Raw genomic sequence first — 20,136 nt, 5'->3', positions numbered from 1 at the left:
CGTCTCATCACAAAGTAAAAACCCAACATTACAGGGAATGCTACTCAGCTAAGTTCAGTAAAAAAGTTGAACACAGACTGCATTTCTTTTGCAATGATAATACCCATCTAGAGTGTGATGGGCACAGCAGAGAGGGACTAACGTTCCCACTAAATTAAGAACCCCCCACAGAGCAGAAACGTACTTGGAATCGGGTGTAATGATTTCATCCAAACAGGCTGTAAATTGGATTAGAAATCATAGTTGCCAAAATTGACAAATATTTTTTTTTTTCATAATTAGAATAACTGAACTACAAAATTTGTGTGACAAAGGTGATGGTAGGGGAGTACCTGGGGGGTTCAGTCCATTAAGCGGCTGACTCCTGATTCCGGCTGAAGTCATGATCTCACGGTGGTGAGATCAAACCCCCAGTAGTCAAGTTGTGCACTGGGTGTGCAGCCTGCTTAAGATTCTCTCTCTCCCTGTCCCTCCCCTGCTCATTCTCTCTCTCTCTCTCTCAAAAAAAAAAAAAAAAAAGGGCAATGGTAGATACAAAACTGTACTCGCACATGGGGGTAACGGTTTTCTCTGGGCCCCTCAACAAGGGCACTTTGGAAGCGTGGGTCTTGGTACACCACCGTTAAGTGTCCTAGTGACATTTAACGAGTCCTCGGAAATGGTGCATTTTACCCAAATTCGGTTTAAAACTTTTAATCAAAGTATTCGGCCACTGAAGGACCCCCCCCCCCCGCAAAAAACCCAAAAGTCCTGAAGCTTTGTAGCAAATTACGATTGCAAAATTGCAAACAAGATCATGAAACGTAGCCCTGTAAAGCAACAGAAGAACTTGAAAACACAGAACGCTCAAAGAATGATTTTTGAAATTCTGTAATCGCACTTTGAAATACCTTTGAACTACCTCCACTTGTTTAAAAACAAAACACCCTCCCCTGCTCATACTCTGTCTCAAAAATAAAAACATTAAAATTTTTTTTTTTTTTTTTTTTTTAAAGGGGCGCCTGGGTGGCTCAGTCGGTTAAGCGTCTGACTTCAGCTCAGGTCGTGATCTCACGTTTTGTGAGTTCGAGCCCCGCGTCGGGCCCTGTGCTGACGGCTCGGAGCCTGGAGCCCGCTTCGGATTCTGTGTCTCCCTCTCTCTCTGCCCCTCCCCTGCTCATACTCGGGTCTCTCTGTCTCAAAAATAAATAACATTTAAAAAATTTTTTTAAAAACAAAACAAACAAAAAAACCCTCTGAGTTTAACTGAATAAATTTACATCTTGAATCCACACTACGGGTATCGAAGCGCCACTACGCGGCAGCACCGAACTCCGGTGAAGCCTTCCAAAGAACCCGAGACCCCCTCCCACCCCCGGGGTCTGCGAGCCTTCCAAGCGGAGTGGGCGCCGGGCCCGGCCCCGACTCCAGGCCTCAGTTTCCTTTTCGGACGGTGTCTGGAGTCTCTTCCGCTTCCGACCGCGTGGAAGCCGCACGGCCTCGCTCCCGGCATGCCCCGGGGCAGCCGCGGGGCGAGAGAGAAAACACCGCCCCCAGCAGACGCGCGTGCGCACTCGCCGGCAGCACCGAACCCCCCCCCAACGCGCCCCGCGCCCGCGTCCCCCCACCCGCTTCCTCGCCGCGCAAGCCCGCGCGTTCACGCACTCGCGCACGCGCCCCTCGGCCGGCCGGGCGGCCGGGCCCCGGGTCCGGCTCCCGGAGCTTCAGCCCCCGGCGGCCGGCGGCGAGCCGGCGCCGGGCGGGCGGTGGGCGGGGGCCGCGGGGAGCTCGCGAGGAGGGCGGGGCGGGCGGGCCGAGGCGGGAGGGCCGGGCCCGCGGGCGGCGGCGGAGTGGGACTCGGCGCCGGCGCTGGTGCGGGCGCCATGGAGGCCAACGGGGGGCCGGGGGACCCGCCTGCCGAGCGCGGCAGCCCGGGCCTGACTCCGGAGGAGGGCGCGCGGGCCCGCGCCGAGTTCGCGGCGCTGCACGGCCCGGCGCTGCGCGCGTCCGGGGTCCCCGAGCGGTACTGGGGCCGCCTCCTGCACAAGCTGGAGCACGAGGTGCGGGCTGGGGCGACGCGGGAGGACCCGGGGTGCCGAGCGGAGCCGGGGAAGCGGCAAGGGTGTGGCCGCGGGCGGGGCCCTGGAGGGGAGGCCGGGCCAGGTGCGCCGGTGGGGAGGCAGGGGAGGGGGCCCCGGGGGTCTCCTGCCGACGAGGCTGCTAGGGTGCCTGGGGGAGGAGGGGGGAAGGCGCCGTCCTGCGCCCAGGTAGGCAGGCGGGGGGGCGACGCGCTGGGGGTGTGTCGGCGCTGGGGCGCGGCGGGGACGAGGCGGGAGAGGCGCGAAGAGCACGAACGCCGTGACGACCGACTTAGATGGTGCCTCCTTGGCAGCTTAGGAGGTGTCTAGACTTTGGGGCCCAAGAGTGGCGGCAAGAGCCCAGTGCCTGGGGCTCCTGCTCTGTGCCGGGCCCTGTACGGAGTTCTCCACGCTTCCGAGCCCCACACACATCCCCATTGTGCAGTTGAAAAAACTGAGTCACAGGAAGAGGAAGAGCCTCCTGAGGTCTGTCAGACTCGGGAACCTGTGCCTTGCTTTCAGCCACTCCTTCAAGGAGAATAGATGCCCCATGAATTTGTGTGGCTTGAACTGTTGGGGCCATAGAACTCTTACATGTTTCATCATTCGATTTGACACCCCCCCCCCCACCCTCATTTTGCAAATGAAAGAAAACCGAGGTTGTGGGAGACGGAAAAGGACTCTACAGAAAGGAAGAAAAGGGCTGACATGCTTCCAGATTCTGTGCCCTTTTGTGGGGACAGCTCCCTTCTCACCAGTTTTATCTAGCCTGGGCCTCCAGTGTGGCACCCCACGGGTGCTGGCTGATCAGAGCGGTCCCTGGTTTTTGGTAGTTTGCCCAGGTGCTGAAGCCAGAGCAACAGGCCAGCTAGTGGGGCCTTCTTAGCTGCAATTAGGCTCTTCTTGGGGGGGGGGGGGGTGGGGGGTTGCTGCTCCCTGGGGCCAAGACTGACCGAGGGGCACAGGTGATGAGAGGGACCCCCAGATCCAGGAAGAGGTTGTCCCCCAAGCCTAGCTGCTGGACACAGCCCCACCCCACCCACCCAGCCAGTTTTTCTGTGGGAAATCGGGGTTCACCAGGTACCCTCCTGCTCCTAACACATAGTTGCTGTAAAACAGACGCGATGTCAGTGGCATTCGGTACATACCTACCTCTTGTAGCAAACAGTGAGTTTCCTTCCCCTGTTTTATTTGCCCTCTCAATTCTACCAGTGTTTCCTGAGCACTTGGTTCGGGTCCCAAGCATGTGCTGGGGACCCCACCAATCTGTTAGGATAAGAAGGTCCTCGTGCTGGGTAAAAGGCACACATGTGGGAGAACCCCCTGGCCCCAGTCCAGCGAGCCTCCATGGGCAGTAAACCCTCATTTAGACAAGTCACTGGTCCAGCTAAGCCAGAGTCTCCATCTGGAAAGCCCGACGGTGGAACAGGGCCCCAGCTCCCACAGTCTCAGTGGGGATTGGATGGGGAGGCAGGAGATGAGCTTCAGCAGGTGCCACAGCACATGGTGGGCGGTCACCGGAGTGTAGCGTCCCCTCCGCACTGGCACTGGCCGCTGTGGCTCTACCAAGGGGCAGTCAGTATTTTTCCATGACCCTCCCTTGCCATTAGGGGTTATGGGCAGAGCTGTGAGTCATCACATCGCCAGACCCAAACCTGCACCCATTGTCTTCAGTGAAGCCTGCTGCCGCTGGGGGCCAGGTGTGGGGGTGGGCACCTGCCAACAGGAACCGGGCCCCTCCAACTCCCCGCAGGGCCCGTGGCCGTGGTGCCTTACTTCAAATCAGTTCTGTTGGAAAAGGTGGGGAGTGTTTTAAAATAAGTTGCAACTCCCGCTGCCGGCAGGAACTTCCTGGCTGCAAGACCACACCCCTTCATTACACCCTTAGGGCCTTCTGTAGTTGGACCCAGAAGGGATCATGGTCACCCCCCCACCAAAGCAGGCCCTCTATCCCCAGGCCTTATACTGCCCCACTGTGCCCCTCCCTCGCATAGGAGTTAGGGTTCTAGATTGAAACCCAGGGTGTGAATTCCAGTCCTTTGAGCAGCTCTGTGCTGGAAGGAAGGTGGCAGCCTTCCCCAGGCTCAGACAGCTTAGGGAGCCTGGCTTGAGGCAGCTCCCCTTGTCTTCCAAGGAGCCTGGCTGGTTCCACAGCCTTCCCTACCCCCAGCTTCTGTGCCCCCCTGCCTGGGGTCCTTTGACCACCACCCCTAGCCACAGCTTCCCCCGCTTTAACCCTCCCCTCCCATCAGGCCCCAGCACCATTTACCTGGGCCTGTCACACGGCCCGACCTTACTCCTCTGTGCCACTCGGCTGCCAGCTCCCTAGGCAAGATCATGAGGGGTCCACGTTCACACCCCAAAGTGCCCACCTGCCCAGCACAGAAAAAGCTGCTTGTGCCTGAATAGGTAGCTGGTTTCTCTCTGCTGGGAATGCAGTTTTTTTCCGTCAGAGTCATGAGAAGTAGGTTTGGGGGGAGAACTGGCCTTCGTGGAGTCCCTGCTCTGTGCCAGGGACCTACCGTGCACTGTTCTATCGGTTTAACACTCAGCTCTCCTGGAAGGCAGAGGATGCCTTCCTCCCTGGTGAGAGACTGGTCTCCAAAGTGCAGTGATGACAGCAAGTGCTTCTGCGTCATTTGCCGGGCTCAGGCGCTTCTAAGCTTTTCGTGTCTTAATCATTTAATCCTTCCAACAGCCCTCTGAGGCAGGTTCTGATGTTCCCGTTGGAGGGATGGGGAAACTGAGGCACAGTGGTTCAGTGACTTGTCCAAGGCCCCATAGGCTGGCTCCAGAATCTACCCTGAGGCCCCTTGCCAACTCGTGGCCGACACAGTGCGTGAATGTGGCTGCAGGGGGCAGCCTGGCTCCAGAGCACGCAGGAGAGGGCTGACTTCGGCTGCACAGGGCTGGCACTGTCCGTTGCAGGGAAACTTAAGGACCCGGGCCCTTATCTTCCAACCACACGCCAAGGCCCCGCTTTGTGCAGACCCAGACTGCCTCTTGTCTGGGCAGGCGTGGTGGCTGTGGGAGGCTCCAGGGCACCTGTTTCCTTCTGGATTGCCTCAGCTGCCTTGGTATAGGATTGGCTCTTCTGGTGGAATTGGGGTGGGATCCCCTGCCACCAAGACCCCACCTCTTACGTTCACTTCTGACATGACCGGGGCCGCCCGCTGCCTTTCAGGACTCCCCTCCTTGCGCAGTAAAGACCAGACTAGATAGGGTTCCGCCCCGTACGTGCAGCCCTACCTCCAAGACCGGGTGTCCCGGGCTGAGGGACTTTGGACAATAGCTGGTGAAGGCGGTTAGGTCCCAGTCCTGACTGATTTCTAGGAGCCTCGGTTTCCCCACCTGTAAGATGGGTAGTCAGATAATAAATAGGTGCTGCTTCTCCCAAGGGGTTTAGCTGGTCCTTGAGGCTGGGGGGGGGTGGGGGGGGCGGGATGGTGGGTAGCCCGTCAACACGCCTGCTGTGGCCCCAGGTCTTTGATGCCGGGGAGATGTTCGGGATCATGCAAGTGGAGGAGGTAGAGGAGGAGAGTGAGGGCGAGGCAGCCCGGGAAGTGCGGAGGAAGAAGCCCAACCCCGGCAGCGAGCTGTGCTACAAGGTCATCGTGACCAGCGAGAACGGGCTCCAGGCGGCCAACCCCAACAGGTAGGAGCCTCAGGCCAGATGCCCGTCGTCCATCCCGTGGCCCTCAGGATGGGCTCCTTCCTGGGGGGGTCACCGAGGCCAGAAGCGGTAAATTCAGGCACTAGTGTTTTCTGTGTGCCGGGCACTGGCCTCTTCGCCAGCTGGTTCAGAGCGTGTGTGTGGGTGCAAGGCAGCCTTACCCGTGAGCCTGGCCTTCTCTGAAGGCCTGTCTCCGGTCCTACGGGATCTGGGTCTCTGGGTGGAGCCCAGGAAACATAAACAGGTTCTCCCAGGGCTTTATGCCCGGACTGTGAGCATTGTGGTCTGGTTGGCTTCTCAGGCGGGGGGCACCAGGGCCCAGCGCCACAGGGTAGATGGGGCGGAGCTCAGACCGAACCCAGGACTCCTGCCTCCCAGGGACCAAAAGAAGCTGTCGTCAGCCATGGAGGGCCCGTCCTCCGCACTTTCTTGGAACCTTGAGGAGGAAACTTGCCGGCCTCTCGAGGTCACCGGGCCCCTGTGTCCATAGGGACAGGATCTTCTGTGTCCGGGAAGGGTCTGGCTGGCCTCTTCTTCTGCAAAGGTTTTCTGGCCTCCTTCGCCAGCCTGTGAGGGGGCGGGAGAGGCCACACAGGTCATGACAGCAGCCAGGAACCACCACCCACACGCTCTCTCGCTCAGAAACTTGCAGACTCACCTCTCACGTCAAGTTCAGCGCAGCAGCCTCCGCATGCACCTGCTCTGTTCCCGGCCGTGCCGCTCTGGGGCCCCGGCCCAGCAGCCACCGGGCAGGTTCAGGAGGGGGTGCGGGCGGAGTCCTGGGCTTGGAGCTCCGGACATTGGTTTCAGCTCCACAGCCCTCCCTGCTCCTGGGCCTTTCTCCCGTTAGAGCCTCGTGAATCTCCTCTGATTGCCGGTTTCCGACCTCATCCTCTCTCCATATGTGCTGTGTCCACCCCCCCTGGTGAGCATTTGCCCGGGGCCACCCCCGGGTATCCCACCTTGAAGCTCGGCTGGGTGCCCTGCATCCTACGGTTGTATCCCCTGCGCACAAGGGCAAGGATAAATCTCCATCTCTTGCCGGGTAGGCAGACAAAAAGTACCACAAGCACAATGAAATAAACACTGCTGATCTTGCCACCCAGAGGAAACACCGGAGCATTTGCTGTTCCTTTCATCTCCTCAAGGGAATGGAGGTGAGGGCCGTGTGGCCCCGCAGGCAAACCACACGCCTGTGTGTTCGGAGCGTCCTGGCCCAGCGGGCCCCGCGGCGCGGTAGGGATGCCTGCCTGGCCCTCCAACGCGCTCCCACCGCCGTGTGTGAGGGCCGTGCAGCCACGCCCCTCTGGGCTCTTCCAGGGGGACTGGACCACACGGGGCACAGCTGTCCGTATGTGTGGAGACTTGAAGCCTCTCCCACAAAAAGGCCTCGGGCTTTCCCAGGAAGTGCCCTGAAGCCCCCGGCACGCGTGCGTGAGCCCCGAGTGACGGCCTCTGTGCACGGCTGCCTGCCGCTGGCCTTCCGCCGTGGGCAGCTTTTGCCTTTGCTGGGCACCTGCCGTGTGCCGGGCCTGCAGGCAGCGAGGAGGGGGGCATACACCTGTGCAGCAGTTCCATATCCAGTTGAAGACACTTGTTGTTACAGTGACGAATAGCAATGGGCAGAAACACAAGTACACGGTGTGTGGTCAGCGTGTTGTATGTTTGGTCGCATTCGGTTCTTTTACCAGCCCACTGATGGGAGGCAGGGACCCACTGATGGGAGGCAGGATCTCCCACTGATGGGAGGCAGGGTCTCACGGATATGACGCAGGGACCCACGGGTATGAGGCAGGGTCCTACTGATGGGAGGCAAGGTCCAACGGATGGGATGCGGGGACCCCGTTGGCTTTTTCAGAATTGGAAGAGGGAGAGAAACCTCCCCAGGCCACAGCCGCAGGCCTCTCCCTCCTCAGCATCTCCTGCTGGCCCCTTCTGTCCTGCCCTTCTTGCCGCGCCCGTGGGGCAGCCTCACGGCCCCCTTTGGTCTGTGCCTGCAGCATCTTCCTCATCGACCACGCCTGGACGTGCCGCGTGGAGCACGCGCGTCAGCAGCTGCAGCAGGTGCCCGGGCTCCTGCACCGCATGGCCAACCTGATGGGCGTCGAGTTCCACGGCGAGCTGCCCAGCGCGGAGGCTGTGGACCTGGTGCTGGAGGAGATGTGGCGGTTCAACCAGACCTACCAACTGTCCCACGGGGTGAGCAGGCAGCTGGACCTGGGGGGGGGGGCGGGCGACAGACAGGGACGACAGGGACGGGGGCCTTCACGGCCCTGGGCTGTCAGGGGCAGCCCAGGAGAGCCAGGGCCCGGCCCCAGGAGCCGTCACCCTGGGGTGAGCAGACTCCTCTCCGTGGGGCCCCTCATTCCCTGTGGCTTCATCGTGGGCCTGTTACTCTGCCTTGGGCCACCCAGCGCTGGGGACCCGTGTATCTGGGGGCCTTTGAGCTCGTGGGACACCACCCTCTCTCTGACCGTAGACTTGAGTTCCGTGACTTGGCTGTCTGTTTCCTGATGCTTTCACATTCTGTTGTCCCGTCCCCGTGAAAGCCCTCAGTTGTTCCTCACTGACTCCAGAAGAGTCGAGTCCCTGCTGTCATGACCGCCCCTCCCCCCCCAGCATCCCCAGACTCACCGTCACACTCCAGCCCCTTGCCACTTTTAGTTTGGGAAGAGACAAAAGTTGTTGCTCGGGGTCTCAGCTTAGATGTCCCCTCCTCCGAGGAGCCTCCCTCACTCTCTCCCTGCCACACGCACAAAGCCAGACACGTCCGTGCGGCCGTGGTCTAACACCTGTCCCACGCAAGCGATCGCTGCGGTCAGCCCAGAACGGCCCAGGAGGCCCCCGGTTAAAGGTGCATGTGATAGTCGCTCCAGGCTCTGGGAGCTGGGTGTAGACGGGCCGCCGTTCGGAGTGAATGGGCGGCTGGGAGAGAGGATGTGCCACAGAAGGGGGCAGGCAGGCGGACCGGTGGACGCAGGCGGCTGTGTGTGCTCCGCCTACAGACGGCCGAGGAGAAGGTGCCCGTGTGGTACATCATGGACGAGTTCGGTTCGCGCATCCAGCACTCGGACACGCCCAGCTTTGCCACCGCGCCCTTCTTCTACATGCCCCAGCAGGTGGCCTACACGCTGCTGTGGCCCCTGAGGGACCTGGACACGGGCGGTAAGTCCGACCCCCGCCCGCCCTGAGGGATGGGCCCCGGCCCTGGCTTCCCGCTGCCTCCTGATGGGCCACGTGTCTTGATGCAGAGGAGGTGACCCGAGACTTTGCCTACGGAGAGGCGGACCCTCTGATCCGCAGGTGCAGGCTGCTGCCCTGGGTCCCCGCCGACATGCTGGACGTCAGCTCCTCCACGCCCGAGCCGCCGGACCAGCACTACCAGGTGTGACCGTCCCCCTCCGACCCTGGGCCTCCCTGCTTGGTGGCTTCTGGAATGTTCTTCGGTCACCGAATGTTCTTGAGCGCCAGCTGGCTAGCGCGGGGGGGGGCAGCGGAGAGTCTGGGCGTGCCGGAGAGACGGGCTCAGAGCCCAGGCAGTGAGCAGGAGCTGCCAGCCCTGAGCCCAGACCCCAGGGGCCGGCTGCCGGGAACCACGCTCTCAGGCGATCAGAGAGCTGCGGCTGCTGGCCGTCCGTGCCGCTCCTCCTCGTTTTCGGGGACTCCTCGCCGGGACTGGGGGGCACAGCGTGGGCCATGCGGCTTGGTTACAGACCCCCACTCGGTACCGTTTCCTCCTCCCCCGACAGACGCTGGACTCGAACACTGCAAGGCGCGTTTTCTGGCGCACAGTAGGCCCTCAGCAAGTAGTCATCGGCGTCACTGTTACGAGCAACAAAGGTGCTCTGTGGCGGCCTCTTGGGCAAATTAGGGAGTCGGGGTCAGGGAGGCCCAGGGCAGGGGAGGAAAGGGGGAGCCTCTAGGAACATAGACCAGACCAGGCAGGGCTGGGCAGGGAAGACACCCTGGCCCCTCTCTCCTCCCTCCCCTGCCCTCTGATCTCCCGCCACTGCTTCCCATTGGCTGGTCCCAGTTGGAAACCAGGCCACGAGTGAGCCTGTGGTTAGCACCTATGGGTATGCTTGACTATAATCCTCACGACAGTAGGCCTTAAGGTCCCGTCTCTATCTCCATTTCACTGAGAATGAGGAAACAGGCACAGAGAGGTTGAGTAACTTGCAAACGGTCACACAGCTGGTGGGGGAGCTGGGCTCCAATACCAGGGGCGCCTGATAGCTTGTGGGCAGAGGCTTCCAACCTCGCCCCAGTGTGTGGAAATTTCCCAGCCCACACTGGCACATCAGACGCTCACCGAGCGCCTCAGAGGATCGTGGGAAGGAGTAGACAAGTCAGGAAGAGTGGGGATGGCACGCGCCGCGTGGCGGTGTCGATTCCGTGAGTGCTGTTGCTTGGGAGAGACGAGGCCATGATGATGGAACTATTGGCACCTTTCTGGGGGATTCCGTGTAAGCCAGTGGCGGTCGAACCGTCCCGGCGGAAAACTGCGCGATCACTGTGATTACTCATCTTGAGTTTGAGGCGAGTTTCCGAGCCTCGTAGGATAGTTGCACGTAGTAGGTGCTTAGTGAACAAGTGAATGCAAGGGAGGGAAGGCTTAAGAATTGCTTAGGGATGAAGACTTCCTCCTGGTGGTGAGGTTGTTCAGCGGGCAAGCAAGCAGGTGACGTGGCCTTCCGACCTCAGGGCTCAGGAGCTAAGACTGCAGAGTGGAGTTTGCACTCACGAATTAGGGTTTTTTTTTTCCTTGGGATGCCCTCTACTGCCCAGGAAGAGGCGATGGGGCCAAACTCTGGTTGTCTGTCACCCCCTGGTTGCTTTTCCCCATTTGACCATCTAGATCGGCCTGGGCCCTGAGCCCTGAGCCCTGGGGTAGCCGGTATTAGTTAGCTGTCACTGGATAAGAAGGGACACGAAGACAGCAGCTTCACACAGCAGACGTTTGTAATCTCACCCCCACTGTCTGTGGAACAGGCGTCGGGGGAGCTTTTGGCTCGGAGCCCCGCTCGCATAGCCAGGCTGTCAGCTGAGGCTCGATGGGGCTGAGGACCTGCCTCCACGACGCTCACCCGCCCAGCCACGTGGGCCCCCTCCGCAGGGCTGCTGAGCGTGGGGGTGTTTTAAACCACCACGCTGCTTATGCTTCCAGCGGCACCTCGGGGCTCCGCTGGGACTGGGCAGCCCCCTCCCAGGACGGGCCTGACGTCTTCTCAGCTGCCTGTGATTTGGAGAGAGCCTCGGGAAGATTCTTTTTTTTGACACAAAACGGGCAGTCCGGCACCTGTGGGGCCTTGAGGCCCAGAATCCCGGGGCAGGGTGGTCAGAGGGCTCTGGCTCTGGCTGGGGTCTGAGTGTGCCCCCTGAGATCTCAAACCCCGATGTGCCAGGGTGGGGGCCGGGGGGGGCGTGTTCACGTGCTCCCTTTCTCGAGGGTCTGTTTCCACCTTCGGTGCTTTCCTTCCAGGCCATTTTGGAGGAAAACAAGGAGAAGCTGCCACTCGCCATCAGTCCGGTGGCATATCCCCGTGACCACGTCTTCAGGTGCGCAGCTCCCTTCTCGGCTCGTGATGAGACTTCCCTCACTTCCCCGAGTTCCCACAACCCCTAGGACAGCGCCTGGCACAGGGAGGCGCTCAGGAAGCCTGCCGTCTCTTGGCGACATGGCAGTGACAGACGTGTTAGGCACAGAGTCTGAGGATCACAGAGAGAGCGCCGTGAAAAGTGAGGGGATGTCCTGGGGTGAAGTCATAGCCAGGCCTGCGTGCAGCGGCCCCTCCGGAAGGCAGGAAGCCTGTGCGGACAGTGAAGGCGCAGGGCGCCCAGGAGGGTCTGCAGGGGTGGGCCGGCGGGTTATGCGAGGCCAGCAGGTGCAGGCTGGACCCCAGGGGGAAGCAGGTACTCCATGTACAGGTGAGGGTGTAAAAGTCAGTGCCGACCCCCCCCCCCACCCGGTGTAGGGCAGGCTCGGAGGCAGGGCCCAGCCCTCGGTCTACGCAAACCTGGTCCAGCCACAGACTAACTGCCTTCTGTCTCTGCCGTACCCCACAACTGGGCTCCCAGGCTCTCAGTCTCTGTCCTCACCTCTGCCCGGGGCCAGCGAGGGCCAGGCAGGTAGCAGTGAGCACTGGTGTGGAGCGGGGCTACATCCAGGACACTTGTCTGGGCCACACGCTCACCTGTAGGCACCAGGGCACCAGCTGCCTTCTCTGAGGGCAGCGTTCTTCGTGTGTCCATCCTTCCTGCTTCCACGTGGGAGGAAAGCCTGCATTTGTTAAACACTCGGATTAGCCCGTTTCATCCCAGTGACGAGTGTGAGCTAGGCCGTGATCCCATCTTACGGGGGGACCTGGGGTCACACAGGTAGGTGTGTGGTTGCCCCACCCTCGGCAGGCAAGCAGAGAGGCTGGGGTCTGACCCTGGCTGTCCGCCCTCAGGGCCCGCGCTGGGACCGCAGGGTCGAATTTACACCCAGCCGCGTCCTCCTTAACATCAGCCCCGGGCGGGGCGCCCCCAAGTGGCAGGGGTGTGGCGAGCATAGGCGGGGGCCCGGCTCAGCCCGACTTCTCCCTGTAGGGTCTACACGGACGTCCAGCAGGTGCTCGGCCACCTCACCCACCCACGCTTCACCTTTACCCAGAGCGAGGCGGACGCGGACATTCTCTACAACTTTTCCCACTTCAAGGACTACAGGTGAGCCCCCCGCCGCCCCCCGCCAGCCAGGCCGAGTCCCCTCGCCACCCCGAGCTGCCCGCGTTTCCCTCGGCCCTCCAGGAGGCTCAGCCAGGAGAGGCCCAACGTGCTGCTGAACCAGTTCCCCTGCGAGAACCTGCTGACCGTGAAGGATTGCCTGGCCTCCATCGCGCGCCGGGCGGGGGGCCCCGAGGGCCCAGCCTGGCTGCCCCGTACCTTCAACCTGCGCACCGAGCTGCCCCAGTTCGTCAGCTACTTCCAGCAGCGGGAGAGGCGGTAAGAGCCCCCTCCAGGCGGAGACTCCCACATGCGCCCCGTCCCTACAGCCCCCACCCCACCTGTACCCGTCCTCACCGGCCCCCCGGCCCGCGCCTCGGCCTCGCGCTGACCGTGGCCTCGGTGCCGCAGCCGGCCGTGACTGCGGGGGGAGTTCTCCACGCCCCTGCCGAGCGAGCTCCTCCTTGCTCCCTGAGGTCCGGCCCCTAACACCCCCTCTGTGACACCTGCCACTGCTCCCTGCGGGAGGTTGGGCGCCCCTTTCCTAGGGCTGCCACGGTCCTGGGGAGACGTTGCCTGGGAAGGTGGGCCCGGGGAGCAGCCCAGCCGACCCCATGTGCTCTCAGGGGCCAGGACAACCACTGGATCTGCAAGCCCTGGAACCTGGCCCGCAGCCTCGACACCCACATCACCAGGAGCCTCCACAGCGTCATCCGGCACCGCGAGAGCACCCCCAAGGTGGGCCTTGGCGCTCAGGGGGCAAGGGGCCCTCAGTGCACCGGCTGGCCGCCGAGTCAGTGGGGCAAAGGGGACTCGGGCGTCAGGGCCTGTGTGCGGGCAGGTCCCAGTGTTGGGTCACTCAGCTCACGGGTGTCTCTGAAGCCCACACTCCGTTCCTTCCACCAGCCTGGCCGGCAGGGAAGGGCCGTGTGACTGTCCAGGTGACGTGGGGGAGCCCTTGCTCGGAGCTGCCCCTGGTGTGTCTGACCTCAGAGTCCCCACGTGCTGCACCAGGAGTGGCCGCCGAGCAGGGGGCAGGTGGCCGGGCCAGGGAGCCCCTCGGGGCCCCAGACGAGGCTGCTGCAGGGACACGCGGCACAGGGGCAGCATCGGGGGCTTCGTGAGACGCAGCGCATCTGGGCGGAAGCCAAGGAAAGCGCGCCACGGGGATGATTGTCGCAGGGATTCCAGACAGCGGACGGGGAGTCGGCGGGATTATGGCTGAGGATTTGTATTCAGTTTTCAAAACCCAAAAACTGGTGGGATCCTTTCCCTCGGTTAAAGTGAAGGTTAAGATACAGAACTTGCCACAGCCTGGACAGGGTGTGCAAAGGCCGAGGAAGAAGCCAGGTGCAGGGTGCACGCGCCTCCGTGGACCCCAGGACGGGAAGCGGCCCGCTCCGGGGACCGGGGCAGGAGCGCACCTGCGTCCCCAGGAAATGTGACGGCCCGCACGAGCCGCGGCCAGTGAGGACGGACACGGATGGGGCGAGGCTGGGGTGCCTCCGGGTACTGGGTCCTGGCCCAGGGGAGGTGAGAGCCCGCCCGCGACCCTGCGTCTGTGCCCTCCAGGTCGTGTCCAAATACATTGAAAGTCCAGTCTTATTCCTGCGAGAAGACGTGGGGAAGGTCAAGTTTGACGTCCGCTACGTCGTGCTGCTGCGCTCGGTGAAGCCCCTGACGCTGTTCGTGTACGACGTATTCTGGCTGCGGTTCTCCAACCGGTAACTGGGAGACTGGCTGGGGGGTGGGCAGCGGGGCCCCTCGTTTCCTCGGGGGTCAGAAGGCCTGCCCTGGGCTGCTCCCCCACCGCGCACCCGGCAGGTGGCCCGCTGAGCTGGTAAATGGCGGGGGCTCTTGCCCTGCCTGCCTCAGCCACCGCTGGGGACGGTCCTTGCGGAACAGGCACCGACCCCAGAGTCTCGCAATGACGTGTCCGGGCCGTCGGGGCGTCCTCACGGCTCATCGCTCGCTCTGACCCAAGCTCTGCGGGGCCGCCCCCTCACGCCGATGGGGGGGACAGGCGTCCGGCGGGCTCGCTCAGGGCACTGTCCCTGCTCGGCCGCGGCCACGCTCAGGACCCTCCCGTGTCTGCGCGCTCCTCCCGCAGGCCCTTCGCGCTCGATGACCTGGACGACTACGAGAAACATTTCACTGTCATGAACTACGACCCGGAGGTGGTGCTGAAGCAGGTAGAGACCGGGGCGGCGGGTGCAGACCCACACCCATCGGCTTGTCCTCTGGGCAGGCTGTGTAGACGGTCAGAGGAGCGGACTTGGGGTACCTGTGTTAATGTCAGAACGGCACCCCCGCAGCTCTGTCTGAGGTGCCCGCGCCTCCCCGGGCCCTGCGGCAGGTGGCCTGCAGGTCTCCCCTGGAAGCATCTGCTCGGCACAAGGGCGGGTGGGGGTGGGGAGGCACGGGGTGCATGTCACGTGCCGCCACCCTCACCCCCAAGGCCGGCTGCTGCTGTTGCTGGCCTGTGACCCTGCCTGGATCCTCCGTGCCCTGTGCTATCTGGGCACCGTGAACAAGGGGACATCAGGGCAAGGCTCCCTTCGAGGTGAGGGCATCACACCCCAGCCGGCCAGCAGTGCACCTGGCCAGGTGGGCGTGGCCTGGGCGGAGGCAGAGGCCGGCTCTGGGTGGAGGAAGGAGGGGAGGAGAGAGAGGCTGCCTCCTCCCGGAGGCCCTCCCTGTTCCCTGACCTGCTGTTTGAGGCAGGCAGGAAGTAGGGCACGTGCACTCACGCACCCTTGCTCGGCCCGAGGCCTGCAGGTGGCCTTCCCTGCCCTGCCTCCCACAAGGAGCCACTCCTCTGAAAGGGGTGATTATCCTTCCCGGGCACATTCTTTTCAGCGTGCGTACCTCCCGAAATCATTCAAAGGACTGTTTTGCACGTCCTATACGAGTCTGTGTGTAAATGCCATGGAGCAAATCCTTCTGTGGCTTTTGTTGTTGTTGAGCATCGTGCGTGTAGATCCATCATTATCGCTGAATGCGGCCGGGGGTGTTCTTGTCCCCGGGATGGGCTCGTCACTCACCTGCTAATAGACATTTGGGCCACGTGCGGTGTTCACTATTCACGAACGTGCTGCATTGACCACTCCCGGAGACGCCTCGCCATGACTGTGCGACCAGAGTGGCCTTGCCCACGTGCACGCCCAGCGGTTGCTTCTGGTCCCGGGCTGTGCTGGCGGCCGGCGCCTGGGACCCTGAGCCCTCATGGGACCCTAGGACACGGTTGGAAGTTGTCTCTGAGACAACCGAGGGCCGCCCTGTATACTGTGTGATGCCCCAAGGGTCCTGTTTCCCCTGAAGCTCCTGTGTGCGGGGACACATGTCCAACAGGTTGTGAATGAGCCCACCGTGGCTCATCCTTTGCAGGAAGAAGCCTGAGCCTACTGCCAGCTCATGCAGGTGTGTTTGGGGTGAAGCCTTGGCCTGGGGAGATCTTGCCGTCCCCAGGCACTTTGAGCTGGTGCTGAGCGGTGAGCTCCGGCCTGGGCCCTGCAGATGCGGGTACAGGCTCTGCCCCCCGTGCATGGAGACCGGCGTGGTGCTGTGTCCCCCCGGGCCTTGCAGTCTGCTGACCCCTCAGCATTAAGCGTCTCACTTGAGCCTCACGAGAGCCCTGCAAATAAGTGCCGGGCAGGGAGCATCCTCCCGTTTTACAGACGGTGACACTGAGGCTCGGACAAGTAAATCTGCTTGTCCTGAGTCTATAGTAAGATCCAGAGCTCAGACTGCCTCCTGCCTCCCATTTGTGCCCAGAGGTGGGGGTGCTGGATAGGCGGCTGGCACCGACACGTGGCCCCGGCGAGTGTCAGAGGCCCCAAATTAAGGTGGGGCAGGCCTCCCCGCTCCCGGCCCGGAGGAGGCCCCGGGCAGAGCGTGACGGTCCCTGTGTCTGTCACAGGTGCACTATGATGAGTTCATCCCTGAGTTTGAGAAGCAATACCCAGAATTCCCCTGGAAGAGCGTCCAGGTGAGTCCTGAGCAAAGCCGCAGAGGCTGGGGCTTGCCCTCACCGGCCGGCATCGGGCGGGTAGGGGTCTTTGCTCCTCCCACCGAGACTAGGGAAGGAGATGGTGTGAGCCGCAACCCTCCCCCCACTCTGGACCTTGTGGGGTGCTCTGGAGGGGATTCGGGGCACTACGGGGACGGCCCGATGGCAATAGGCCCTACCTGCCCCAGAAATTGCAAACCTGAGGGGACAGCGGGGACACGGCTGGAGACACAGGCTGGCCTCCGTCTCTTAGAGCAGCTGCTTCTGGTGCTGCTCTGTCTGCTTCGGTGCAGAGGGCAGCAGGGGGCTCTGAGGCAGGAGACCGGCTGCTTTGCGGTAGTCGGACCCACGAGCGAGGGGCCGGTGTCCTAGGGGGCGGCCGGGTGCGGAGACGCGAAGGCTGCAGGAGGAGGGGTCTGGGCCATTAGGAGCCGCAGCCCACGTGGAGGCAGGGAGCCCATGTCAAAAGCGGCTCTGGGGGCTGGTCCCGGCCACAGAGCCACGCAGCCCCCCAGCCCTACCTCCCCCGTCCCCAGGGTGAGATCTTCCAGGCCTTCACGGAGCTGTTCCAAGCGGCATGTGCCAAGCCACCGCCCCTGGGCCTCTGCGACTATGCCTCATCCCGGGCTGTGTATGCCATCGACCTCATGCTCAAGTGGGACGACCGTCCAGATGGTGAGGCCCCCGCCCACCCCGCCCTGTAATCCAAACCACGCCCTCTCCACTTAGCCAAAGCCGATCATCCAGCCCTCCCCCTGCCGGCGCCCCCAGGGGACAGAGAGGGCGTCCCCGCTTCCCTGCCTCTGTCGGTCAGGGCCCCTCGGGTTGTACTCTGCCTCACGTTCGCCGGGAGGTCTGGTCTGGGGGGTGCACCACCAAGGGGTGGCGGCCCCCAGGGCAGAGCGCAGGCAGGAAGGGCGGTGGGCTGCGGTGTCAGGGGGAAGCTCAAAACGAAAGGGCCCTGTGCCCCGAGGCCCCAGCGGCCAGGGCCCAGCCCACCCTCCCGGGAGTGAGGTGCCCTTGCTCTTGCGCCGTCAGGGAGGCGGGTGATGCAGCCACAGATCCTGGAGGTGAACTTCAACCCGGACTGCGAGCGAGCCTGCAGGTACCACCCGACCTTCTTCAACGACGTCTTCAGCACCCTGTACCTGGACGAGCCCAGCAACTGCCACGTCAGCCGCCTGGTCTAGGTGCCCGCGGGTCCTGCTGAGGCTGGGTCCTCCAGCCTCAGCTCCCCGGGCCGCTTCTGCAGAGTCCTCCTCCCCGTCCTCCCTCGGACAAGCCTCGCCTTCGAGCTTTGGCCCCAGCACCGCCTCTGGGGGCTCAGGGTCCTCCTCTGCCTCCTGACTCAGGAGCAGGGCCGGTCACCGTGTCCCCTGGGGCTGAGTGCCAGGCCCCCGTGCACAGTCCCCTCACCGCCATCTCTGCTCAGCCAAAGGCTTTTCCAAAGAGTTTGGTTCCCGGGCTGCCGTGTTTCCAGGGTGTCGGCGGAAGACGGGTTCCGGGGAGCGTGACGAGGCGTCCCCACAAACAGGCTTCCCCGGAGGCACCTGTGGAGCCCAAACACGAACGGGGCCAGGCTGGCTCCTTCTCCAGATGCTGCTTGTGCGTCGTGGCTCCCCCAGGGCAGGGCGTCGGGGTCCCCCGCTGCACCCCGTGTCCCCAAAACCCCTGGGAACCTGCCAGCCTTCTTGTTCCCCAACCTCGACCAAAACCTTTACCAGCAAGCTTCTCGTGCCCGCCGCCTGTGATCGCTCTTGCCTTTCCATTTGGCAAAAGCAGGCCGTCCTTCCCACCTCCGTAGCCCCCGCAGACCTCGCCGCCCGCCGGGCACAGCAGCGCTCTCCCCCTCGTCCGACGTCGGCTGGGACTCCCTGACGAGGGGCCTCGGGGACAAGTGTGGGCAGCAGGGCACCAGGCAGTGGAGAGCCGACAAAGATGATTCCAGGGAGAACTTCGCGTCATAGTTAGATGTCGTCTTCCACCAGAGTCTAGAGTCAAAATGTTGGGTTTTTGTTAGTTTTTCGCTTACGGGAGTAAATCGAAATTTCTTATCCCTTCCATGCTTTTGTTTCCGAAACCTGGAGTCAGATGCCAGCCTGTGTGTAGCCGCAGCACGCCCAGGCCCCGCTGACAGGGCAGGGGGGCCAGTCCGCCTCCCGGGGAGCGGGGAGCTGCTTTCATTTTGAAGCCAAGAGTGATCCTCGTGGCAAAACTGGACTTGACTGTGCCTCCATCTCTGTGTCTCCTTGGCTGTGTCTGTCGGCCTCTGTCACCCAGGACCTCAGCCTGTCGGCCGGGGGGACGCCCCTTCCCTCCAGCCACGCACAGGTGTTGAGAGCAGGGCACCTCGTCTCGGGTCGTCGCCCTGGAGGGCCGCTGGCGTCCCGTCCTCTCCTTGACTCGATTCGTATCACAATAAAGTATGCCTTCTCTACTCTGGCCTCGCTTTCTCTTGGGAGGCCCTGGAACCACAGGCCTGGTGCAGCGTGTCAGCCGTTTGCCTGTTGGGCTGTGGAAGAAAACCAAAATACCAAGACTGGCGCTTTGAAAAATGGGAGAGACGAGATCGAGGTGAGGCTTCCAGGTTCCCCGTCCCGGTCCGTCTGGGCTGCTGTGACCAGATATCCCCACTGGGGGGCTTAACAAGACTTCCTTCCTCGCGGTTCCGGAGGCCGGTGGGGGGCCCAGGATCAAGGGGCGGCGGATATGGTGTCATAAGGGCCCTCTTCCTGGTCACAGGTGGGAAGGGGCAAGGGAGCTTTGCGGGGTCTCTTGTAAGGACACTGATCCCGCTCATGAGGGCTCCGTCTTGTGACCCAAAGGCCTCCCGAAGGCCCCGCCTCCTAGGACCATCACATCGGGGCTTAGAATTCAACACAGGGATTCGGGGGGGGACACTCAGACCACAGTAGGTTCCTAACCCAAAGTTGGGTTTCCCAGCACCGGTTCCGTTGTGGAGCGGAGCGCCGTGGGGACAGACGTGGAGCTGAGGCTCATCACAGGCAACGCCCAGGAGCCTTGTCCTCGCGCGAGCCCTGAACCCCGGCTCCGGCACACACTTCTGGGGCCTCAGGCAATGGGAGTCTCTTTCTGCCGTTTCTTCACCCTGAGGACGGGGGTGAGAGGAGACCCTAACCGCTCTTAGGGCAGCCAGAGTGTCAGGAGGGGCGTGAGCGCCGCTAGCCTGCGCAGCGACGCCCCCTGGTGGTGATGGAGCTGACGACAGGAAGGCAGAGGTCCCCTCCCCAGCGTGCCCTGCGAGGGGCCTCCTGCGCCCCTCAGGGTGGGCACTCACACCAGGTTGTTCATCCAGCTGCCTACCAGGGGTGGCACTCCTGCTCATTCCCAGTCCACTTAAAACCTGATTACCCGGACACTCCGAGCAGGCACGGCTGGGATCAGAAGACCCCGTGATCCAGACTTTCCTTAATTATAAATGGGCTGTCCCCCACTCTAGCTGTCCTCGCATCTCTGATCAGCGAAATGCAGACAACCCCCAAGGAAGGGCATCAAGCAGGGCCTCCACCGTCCCTGAAGCCCAGACCGCTTGCCATGGAGACGGTTCTTATCCCCGGGGAATGCCTCTTTCTGGTATTATCTTCCCTGGAGTCCTTTTGTTTGCATTGAGAATTCATCAAAACGGAGAATTTGTAAGCGCAGGACATCTGGAGTTGACCGGGGAGCCACAG

The 20,136-nt window shown here is 62.4% G+C and overlaps 1 protein-coding gene across 1 annotated transcript; it reads left to right on the top strand.

Moving 5' to 3' along the window:
* The first annotated feature begins 1,776 nt into the window (after positions 1-1,776).
* TTLL12 (tubulin tyrosine ligase like 12) lies at positions 1,777-18,881 on the top strand. The gene is made up of 14 exons (XM_019447127.2): positions 1,777-2,039; positions 5,540-5,712; positions 7,731-7,929; positions 8,736-8,895; positions 8,982-9,115; positions 11,213-11,289; positions 12,322-12,438; positions 12,520-12,714; positions 13,062-13,173; positions 14,008-14,159; positions 14,546-14,627; positions 16,355-16,423; positions 16,981-17,119; positions 17,483-18,881. Exons 1-14 carry the CDS (start codon positions 1,863-1,865, stop codon positions 17,632-17,634), a joined length of 1,938 nt encoding a protein of 645 aa, XP_019302672.1. The 5' UTR covers positions 1,777-1,862; the 3' UTR covers positions 17,635-18,881.
* Positions 18,882-20,136: the final 1,255 nt, after the last annotated feature.

This window comes from Panthera pardus, unplaced genomic scaffold (genome assembly GCF_024362965.1).
Source record: "Panthera pardus isolate Hobbes unplaced genomic scaffold, ASM2436296v1 HiC_scaffold_6, whole genome shotgun sequence".
Classification (NCBI taxonomy): Eukaryota; Metazoa; Chordata; class Mammalia; order Carnivora; family Felidae; genus Panthera; species Panthera pardus.
The sequence above is the reverse complement of the archived record's forward strand: the minus strand, read 5'-3'. Positions and strand labels throughout refer to the sequence as shown.